The following is a 9,461-nucleotide window of genomic DNA, read 5'->3' on the forward strand; positions in this document are numbered from 1 at the left end:
GACGGGGTTTCACCATGTTGACCAGGATGGTCTCGATCTCTTGACCTCGTGATCCACCCGCCTCGGCCTCCCAAAGTGCTGGGATTACAGGCTTGAGCCACCACGCCCGGCTCAAAAATTTAAAAAGAGAGAGAAAGGAAGGAAGGAAATAAGGATGGATGGATGAATGGATAGATGGACAGATGGATGAATAGAGGGATGGAGGAATGGGTGGATGGATGGAAATACGGATGGGTGGGTGGGTGGATGAATGGATGGATGGATGATGGATGGGTGGACAGATGGACAAATGGAGGGATAGACGGATAAAAATATGGATGGATGGATGGAAATATGGGTGGGTGGGTGGGTAGGTGGGTGGATGTATGGATAGATGGATGGATGAATGGACAGACGGGTGGACAGATGGATGGACAGATGGATGGATGGGTGGATGTTAAGATGGATGAATGAAATATTGGTTAGATGGATAAATGAATAGAGGGAAGAAAGAAGGCATAGAGGTAAAAAATAAATGGGTGGATGGACGGATAGATGGAATGGACAGAAAGTCACTGCTGTATGGAGGATGGATGCAGAAAGAAAGAAGGGAGAGAAAACACACTAGTCACTGGGGGTCTCATCCCAGCGACTCATGACGGCACAGACACAAAACATGAGCAGGCTGCTGCACCCATCTCTCTTCATGCACGGTCCTGCTTTCAGGTCCCTGGACTGGATACCCCCAGGGGGATCTGTGCTGGACACCACCCCCACCAGGCCTGCCAGGGTCACTCACAGCCTTCCAGGCAGTACTCCACTAGGTACCCATCGATGCCGCCTGCCCCGATCCTGTTCGGAGGCCTCCACTTGAGTGTGGTGGTGGTGTCTGTCACATCCTCCACCACCAGGTGCAGGGGTTCACTCGTGGGTGCTGGAAGCATCCAGAAAAAGAGGATATGATGGGGAATGAGGAGTCAGGGGTCAGCAGGAAGGGGCAGGGGTCAGAGTTAGAATGGTTGGTCAGAAGGCCAGGGTGTAGGGTCAGAGATTGATGACAGGCAGAAGATGGGTCAGAGGTGGACGCGGGTTGATGGATCAGAGTGCAGGGAACATTACCAATAGGCATAAAAGGCTTGGTGTTCATGCTGGGCTGGGAGACGCCTATGGCATTGACAGCGAAGACACGCATCTCGTAGAGGACACCCTCGATCATCTTGGTGGACTCATACGTGGTCTCCGTGAAGACCTCAAAGTTCAGCTTCATCCAGCGCTGAGAGCCCTTCTTCTTCCGCTCTAGGAGGTACCCTGGAGGCTCCAAGCAGAGAGGAGATGAGGGGACGGGAGGGCATGGGGCACAGGTCAGCTGGGGGAGTGACGGTCACATCCAGAGGACTGCATGACCCAGGGCAGTCTGAGGCCATGAATCTTAGGTGGATCTCAGGGGCCACAGAGCATCTGGAGGCCACCAGTCCTGGAGTCAGGAATCAAGAGGGGTCACGGCTCATGAACCAGGGGGTCAGGAGTCATAGGAAAACCCAGGCTATGGGTCAAAGTGAGAATTCCCAGGTCACCGGTGAGTAAAGGAAGGGGGAAGACCAAAGGGATTGTGAGATGGCAAAATGAAAAATCAGGGGTCAGAGGTTGGTCACTGAGGATGCCAAGGGCTCTGGGAGATCAAGGAGAAGGCGGAGGCTGGCACAGTGGCTCACGCCTGTAATCCCAGCACTTTGGAAGGCTGAGGTGGGCAGATCATTTGAGTTCAGGAGTTCAAAACCAGCCTGGCCAACATGGTGAAACCCCACCTCTACTACAAACACAAAAATTAACCAGGCATAGTAGTGGGTGCCTGTAATCCCAGTTACTTGGGAGGCTGAGGTAGGAGAATCGCTTGTACCCAGGAGGCAGAGGTTGCAGTGAGCCAGGATCAAGCTACTGCACTCCAGCCTGGGTGATAGAATGAGACTCTGTCTCCAAAAAAAAAAGAGAGAAAGCAGAAGGAGGGGTCAGAGGTCATGAGGACAGAGGCACTCACCGGTGACCGGCTGCCCCCCATCATACTTGGGTGGCTCCCAGACAAGGATGGCCCAATCCTCTCCAACCGAGGTGACGCGCACGGCCTCCGGGGGGTCTGGGACATCTGCAGGGGGCAGGAGAGTCAGGCGGCCCCTCAGGGCCTCAGAGAGCCACCCCTCGGCCAGACCACCTTGGCTGTCTCTACTCACCCACCACCCGCAGGAAGATGGAGGCCACGTCCTCGCCGACAGGGTTGGTGACCTTGATGGTGTAGCGGCCCTCATCCGCCCGCTCTGCACTCTCGATCACAAAGCTGCTGCATTCCACTCGCTTCTCCACGCGGACCCTGCCCTCGGTGGACGTGAATACCTGGACACAGCCACCAGATGGCCTTGCAGCCCATCATGTCCCCAAGCAAACCCAGGCCTGCTTCTGCCACTGCCCTGCTCAGAATCCTCCCATGGTTCCCCATCGACACACACGGTCCTCACCCGCTCCGCTGCCCTCCTCACCCTCCAAATGCCATCCTTCATTAAAAACACCAGACTGTCTTGTCCCAGAGATTTTGCAAGGCTGGTCCCTGTACGTGCAACACTAGGCTCTTACTCATCCTTCAGGACACACTTGGAAGACACCTCTTCCAGGAAGCCTTCCTGGATGCCCTCAGCTGGAAGTGCTGGCTCCAACCCCTGGGTTCTCATAGCTTCTAGAACCTCCCTTTATCTCAGCCAGAGCACTCTGGACCATGGCTGCTTGGGCAGGTGTTTGCCTCTCCACAAGAGTGAAGGCTCCTGAGCAGGGCGCGGTGGCTTACGCCCGTAATCCCAGCACTTTGGGAGGCTGAGGCAGGAGGATCGCTCAAGCACAGGAGTTCAAGGCCAGTGTGGGCAACAGGTGAGACCCTGTCTCAAATTTTAAAATAAATAAATACATTTTAAATAAAATGAAGGCTCTTGGAGGGCAGGAGCTGCATCTAACTAACTCATGGCTGCATCCTCAGTACCTGGTGCAAAGGAAGCTCTCGGGGATGCTTGCTGAGTGGGTGAGTGGATGAATGTGGAGCCAAATCTGTCCATTTGACAGAAGAGGAAACTGAAGCACAGGGAGACATGAAAAATCGAGCCGTCCCAGGGCCTGGGACATGCAAGGTTAAAATACTTATTGGATGGATGGATATAGGAATCTACAGATACGGCTGGGCATGTTGGCTCATGCCTGTAATCCCAGCACTTTGGGAGGCCAAGGTGGGAGGGTAGCTTGAGCTCAGGAGACCAGCTTGGGCAGCATGGTGAAACTCTGTCTCTACAAAAATACAAAAACTTAGCCAGGCATGCTGGAGCACTCCTGTGATCCCAGCTACTCCAGAGGCTGAGGTGCGAGGATCGCTGGAGTCTGGGAGGCGGAGGTTGCAGAGCTAAGACCATGCCACTGCACCTCAGCCTGGGTGACAGAGCACAACTCCCCCCTCAAAAAATTAGATAGATAGACAGATAGATGATAGACAGACAGACAGACATATAGACAGACACAGATAGATAGCCGGGCGCAGTGGCTCACGCCTGTAATCCTAGCACTTTGGGAGGTCCAGGTGGGTGGAACACGAGGTCAGGAGTTCAAGACCAGCCTGGCCAAGATGGTGAAATCCCACTGCTACTAAAACTACAAAACTTAGCCAGGCACAGTGGCAGGCGCCTGTAATCCCAGCTACTTGGGAGGCTGAAGGAGGAGTCATTCCTTGAACCCTGGTGGCAGGGGTCACAGTGAGCTGAGATCATGCCACTGCACTCCAGCCTGGGTAACAGAGTGAGGCTCCATCTCTCTCTCCCTCTCTCTCTTTCTCTCTTCCTCTCTCTCTCTCTCTCTTCCTCTCTCTCTCTCTCTCTCTCTATATATATATATATGTATGTATGTGTGTGTGTGTATACATATATAAAATTTAAAAAATAAAAAAATCTAATAAAAAATATAGATAGATAAATGGGTAGATATGTTGTTTCTGGATGAATGGACAACTGGATTGGAGGATGAATAAATGGACAAACGGATTAATTACTGGATGAGTGGATGGCTGGGTGGATTAACCAATTAGTTGATGAAAAATCATCAGTGGATGGGCAGATGAGTTACTGGATGGCTGGAAGGCTAAACTGGTCGATCCCCTGATTAATTAACTGAAAGGTGAAAGGCTGAATAGATGGAGCGTCCACCATGTGCTAGGCCCGTACCTGTGACGGACAAACATAATATCCAATCTTCAAAACAACCCTGTGAAGGACGAGTCATCGCTCTCATTTTATAGAGGATGAAACTGAGGCTCAGGGGGAAAGAAGCAACTTCCCTAAAGGGAAAGGAAGTCAGGACAGAGGGGAGGCCCTGACCCACCTCATCTCCCTTCAGCCAGGTGGCAACGGGAGGGGGCTCCCCTGTGATGGCCACGTCCAGCCTCAGCTTGTTTCCAGCCACAACCACAATCGAATTATCTGAGGTCTTCCCCGAGCAGTCCAAGTGGATCTTTGGTGGCTCTGGTGGCACAGAAGAGATATAGGGACCCTGGGGGTGGGTGGCCAGTCCCGACGAGAGGATCTCCGAGAAGATGGGTTCCAACAGTGACAGAGACCTGGGGGTCCAGGCCCCCAACCGCTCCTCCCTCAAGACCCCAGTGCCTCCGTCTCTGCTGACTGCCCCATCTCTCTGCCCCCCTCGCCCCTCCTCCCTCACCCCGCCCCTCCTTCCTCACCCTGCCCCCTCTCCCTCGGCCCCTCCCTTCCCCCCTGGGCAGCTCCCAGAGCAGACCCTGGTGCTCACCTTGCTTGGGAACGTACTCCACCTTGATTTCTGGAAGACAAAGAAGACTGGACAGTTAGGTCTAAACCCAGCAGGCCCCTCGCCCTGCCTTCACAGCCCAGGGGAAGAGGTGAGGGTCTGGCAGTCTCCCTGGGAACTGGGGTGCTGGGGTCAGGTTCAGGCCCAGGAGCCACCTCTCGTCCCAGGCTCCCAGGCGGCAGGCGGTGGGGAGTTCAGCGCTCTCCCTCCATCTTCTGACTCCAGCCATGAGTGGGACAGACACCTGCTGTCTTCCTCATTCGCACTCAGGGAACCTTAATCCTGGAGGGGGACATCCTGGGCCCTGGGTCTGGGAGGATGGGTCGTACAGCCCCCGGGGAAGGAGGAAGGGCATCCTGACCCAGGAAGTTGAGCTTGGCCGAGAGTGACAGGGCGTAGCCGTCGGGCACAAACATGTAGTCTCCCTCATCCTCCGGGCGCACGTCATCGATCACCAGCTTGTGGAACCTAAGGAGTAGGGGAGCAGGGTAGAGCTGGGGCCAGATTGCCCTGGAACCACCATGGGGCTGCACCCCCGCATCGGCTTCCCTCAGTGCAATTCACATGCTTGCATTCTTATCCAGGGCTTTGGAGTGGTGTGGCCTAAGTTCAAATTGGTAGCTGTGTGACCTTGGGCAAGTTACTTAACCTCTCTGTGCCTCTGTTTCTTCATTTATAAAATAGGGGTAATGATGCCAATCTACATCAAGGTTGTTGTAAAGCATGGAGAAGGGTACAGTGGCTCACATCTGTAATCCCAGCACTTTGGGAGGCTGAGCATTGAGAATCGCTTGAGCCCAGGAGTTGGAGATCACCCAGGACAACACGGGGAGACCCTGTCTCTATAATAAATAAATAAATAGGCAGATGCAGTTCTTTCGCTGGGCATGGTGGCTCACGCCTGTAATCTCAGCATCTGGGGAGGCTGGGTGATGAGTTGCTCATCACCCAGAACAAGGCTGCAGTGAGCCGTGACTGCACTCCAGGCTGGGTGATAGATTGAGACCCTGTCTCAAAATAAAAAGGCATCTAAAGAAGTACCTTGCACATAGTAGGTGCCCTATAAGTGTCGGGACGTGTTATCACTATGTGTGTGTTGGGGTAGGGGGTTGGTTTTTTTTTTTTTTTTTTGGAGATGGCGTCTCACTCTGCCACCTAGGCCAGAGTGCAGTGGCACAATCTTGGCTTACTGCAACCTCTGCCTCCTGGGTTCAAGCGATTCTCCCGCCCCAGCTTCCCGAGTATCTGGGACTATAGGCATGCTCCACCACCACACCCAGATAATTTTTGATTTTTAGTAGAGACAGCGTTTCACCATGTTGGCCAGTCAGGCTGCTCTCAAACTCCTGACCTCAAGTGATCCACCCACCTCGTCCTCCCAAAGTGCTGGGACTACAGGCGTGAGCCGCCGCACCCAGCCGTGATCATTATTGAGACCACCAGCCAGTACGGTTCCCCACACAGTACACAGTGGGAACCCTACATCCCACTAAGAGCTACTGCCAGGAAGCCCTGGATGGCACGATGCTTTCCAGGCATCATGGTGGCTCTCTGCACGCTGCAGATAACGAGGTGTTTGTCTTAGGTGTCCACACGCCACCTGCTGAATTCCAGCTTCTTATTTTCTGAGCTGGAACCGTGCTGACTGTGCAAATATGGCCAGAGGCTTTCCCCTGCCCGTGCCCATATCCTTGCAATGCAACCTTGCAGCATCCCCATCAAGTGCTGGAATCTGTTGACACAGAGCTGGCCTCTGACTTTCTTTGCCCAATAGAAAATGGCGGAAGTGGCCGGGCGCAGTGGCTCAAGCCTGTAATCCCAGCACTTTGCAAGGCCGAGGCGGGTGGATCACAAGGTCAAGAGATCGAGACCATCCTGGTCAACACGGTGAAACCCCGTCTCTACTAAAAATACAAAACATTAGCTGGGCATGGTGGCGCGTGCCTGTAATCCCAGCTACTCAGGAGGCTGAGGCAGGAGAATTGCCTGAACCCAGGAAGCGGAGGTTGCGGTGAGCCGAGATCGCGCCATTGCACTCCAGCCTGGGTAACATGAGTGAAACTCCGTCTCAAAAAAAAAAAAAAAAAAAAGAAAAAAAAAAAAAAACCTCAAAAAAAAAAAAAAAAAAAAGAAAAAAAAAAGAAAATGGCGGAAGTGCCAGGCATGCTGGCACACACCTATAATCCCAGCACTTTGGGAGGCCAAGGCGGGCAGATCACAAGGTGAGCAGATTACAAGGTCAGGAATTTGAGACCAGCCTGACCAACATGGTGAAACCCCATCTCTACTAAAAATACAAAAATTAGCTAGGCGTGGTGGCCCGTGCCTGTAACCGCAGCTTCTCAGGAGGCTGAGGCAGGAGAATTGGTTGAATCCTGGAGGTGGAGGTTGCCGTGAGCCGAGATCACACCCTTGCACTCCAGCCTGGGCCACAGAGGTCTTGTCTGCTTCCATGCTCTCTCAGGACCTTTGCCTCTGCCTCATGAACGTGCTAGGCTCAGCCCACTGGAGGAGGAGGAGGAGGTGCCATAGGGAGCGACGTGCTGGCTGCCCAGCTGTCCCAGCTGAGGTCCTGACAGCACCCACACAAAGTCAGCAGAGCCCAGATTCTGCCACCACAGAGGCAAGGAGGAGGCCATCCTGGATCAGCTGGCCCCCAACCAACCTGCAGGCTCAAGATGAAATGAATCCTAATTTATTTATTTATTTAGAAAGAGGATCTCACTATGTTGCCCAGGCTGGTCTTGAACCCCTGGGCTCCAGAAATCCTCCTGCCTTGGCCTCCGAAAGTGCTGAAATTACAGGTATGAGTCACTGCGCCAAGCCCAATCCTCATCCTTCTAAACTACTAAGTTTGCGGACGGGACAGACACCATGGCTCACGCCTTAATTCCAGCACTTTGGGAGGCCCAGGTGGGTGGATCACCTGAAGTCAGGAGTTTGAGACCAGCCTAGCCAATATAGCGAAACCCCATCTGAACTAAAAATATAAAAATTAGCCGGGCACGGTGGCACACCTGTAGTCCCAGCTAATCAAGAGGCTAAGGCAGAAGAATCGCTTGGACCTCAGAGGTAGAGGTTACAGTGAGCCTAGATTATACCACTGCACGCTAGCCTGGGCAACAGAGTGAGACTCCATCTCCAAAAACAATGAAATTAAATTAAATTGAAAAATTTGGCTGGGTGCCGTGGCTCCTACCTATAATTCCAGCACTTTGGAAAGCTGAGGCAGGTGGATCACTTGAGGTCAGGAGTTCGAGACCAGCCTGACTAACATGGTGAAACCCCATCTCTACTAAATACAAAACATTAGCCAGGCATGGTGGTGCATCCCAGCTACTTGGGAGGTTGAGGCGGAAGAATCGCTTGAACCTGCGAGGCAGAAGTTGCAGTGAGCTGAGATCGCGCCACTGCACTCCAGCCTGGTCAATGAGAGCGAAACTCTGTCTTAAAAAAAAAAAATGGGGGACAGCTTGTTCTGCAGCTAAAGCTAACTGCTCCACGTGCGCTGCCCCCAGCCACTTCTGCAGCGCACTCTCACCGGCCTGTATGGGAGATGGTGATCCTCTTGCTGGGCCGCACCTCGATTCCGTTCTTATACCACTTCCCCGTCACTTTCTCATCAGACACCTCACACTTGAACACAGCCTGTTCCGAGGCCTTCACTGTCAGATCCGCGATGTCCTGCAGGACCTCCAGCTGTTTCTCTGGTCAGGGAGAGAAAGACAGGGAGCCGTCACTACTCCAGTGGGTGCACAGACGCTTGTGAGCACCCGCTGCATGCCAGGCGCTGGTCTAGGCGCTGGGGATACAGCCACGGACAACCTAGAAACAACGTGCTGGCCTCGGGAAGCTCACGTGCTAGTGGGACACAGCGAAGAAACAGAAGAGGGAGCGAGGAGGCCTGAGGAAGGCAGGGAGGAATCCCCCAGAGGATGAAGAAGAGCCTCCCAGGCAGAGGGACTGGTACGTGCAAAGGCCCCAAGGCGACCGGGCACAGTGGCTCACGCCTGTAATCCCAGCATTTTGTGAGGCCGAGGCGGAAGGCACTTTGTGAGCTCCTCTGGGAACAAGCAGGTGTCAGGTTGAGGCCACAGGAGGTTGGTGTAGGTGAGGGAAGCGGACATGGTAGGAGTGAAACGGACTGAGATGACGGACCCAGATTCCAGGCCTTAGAGGCCATGGAGTGGACTCTGCTGTGGCTCTCAGCAAAATGGGAGCCACTGGAGGGTGTTGGGAAGAAGGATGGGATCTCACATTCAAATGTGTGTTCATGTTTTTGTGGTTCACGCCTGTAATCCCAGCATTTTGGGAAGTGGAGGCAGGCGGATCACTTGAGGTCAGGAGTTTGAAACCAGCCTGGCCGACATGGGGAAACCCTGTCACTACCATAAATATAAAATTAGCCAGACATGGTGGCACGCCTGTAATCCTAGCTACTCGGAAGCTGAGGCAGGACAATCACTTGAACCCAGAGGCAGAGGTTGCAGTGATCACACCATTCCACTCCAGCCTGGGTGACAGAACGAGACTCTGTCTCAAAAAAAGAGGACAAAAATCTCCCTTCCACCCCTCCACCTTCAGTCATTTTTTTTCTTGTGTCTAGATACTGCATAGAGAACCTTTTTTTTTTTTTTTTTTTT

General features: G+C 53.3%; 1 protein-coding gene across 1 annotated transcript in view; it reads right to left on the reverse strand.

Annotated features, from left to right (window-relative positions):
• The window catches only part of MYBPC2 (myosin binding protein C2), a 36,940-nt gene that overhangs the window by 11,964 nt on the left and 15,515 nt on the right, over positions 1-9,461 (reverse strand). The window contains exons 13-20 of the mRNA XM_017512519.2: positions 8,360-8,525; positions 5,180-5,286; positions 4,801-4,830; positions 4,378-4,517; positions 2,205-2,364; positions 2,015-2,119; positions 1,099-1,287; positions 779-913 (exon numbers count right to left, since the gene is read on the reverse strand). Coding sequence (XP_017368008.1) covers positions 779-913; positions 1,099-1,287; positions 2,015-2,119; positions 2,205-2,364; positions 4,378-4,517; positions 4,801-4,830; positions 5,180-5,286; positions 8,360-8,525 — 1,032 coding nt within the window. The remainder of the gene's footprint in view (positions 1-778; positions 914-1,098; positions 1,288-2,014; positions 2,120-2,204; positions 2,365-4,377; positions 4,518-4,800; positions 4,831-5,179; positions 5,287-8,359; positions 8,526-9,461) is intronic.

This window comes from Cebus imitator, unplaced genomic scaffold (genome assembly GCF_001604975.1).
Source record: "Cebus imitator isolate Cc_AM_T3 unplaced genomic scaffold, Cebus_imitator-1.0 Scaffold473, whole genome shotgun sequence".
NCBI lineage: Eukaryota > Metazoa > Chordata > Mammalia > Primates > Cebidae > Cebus > Cebus imitator.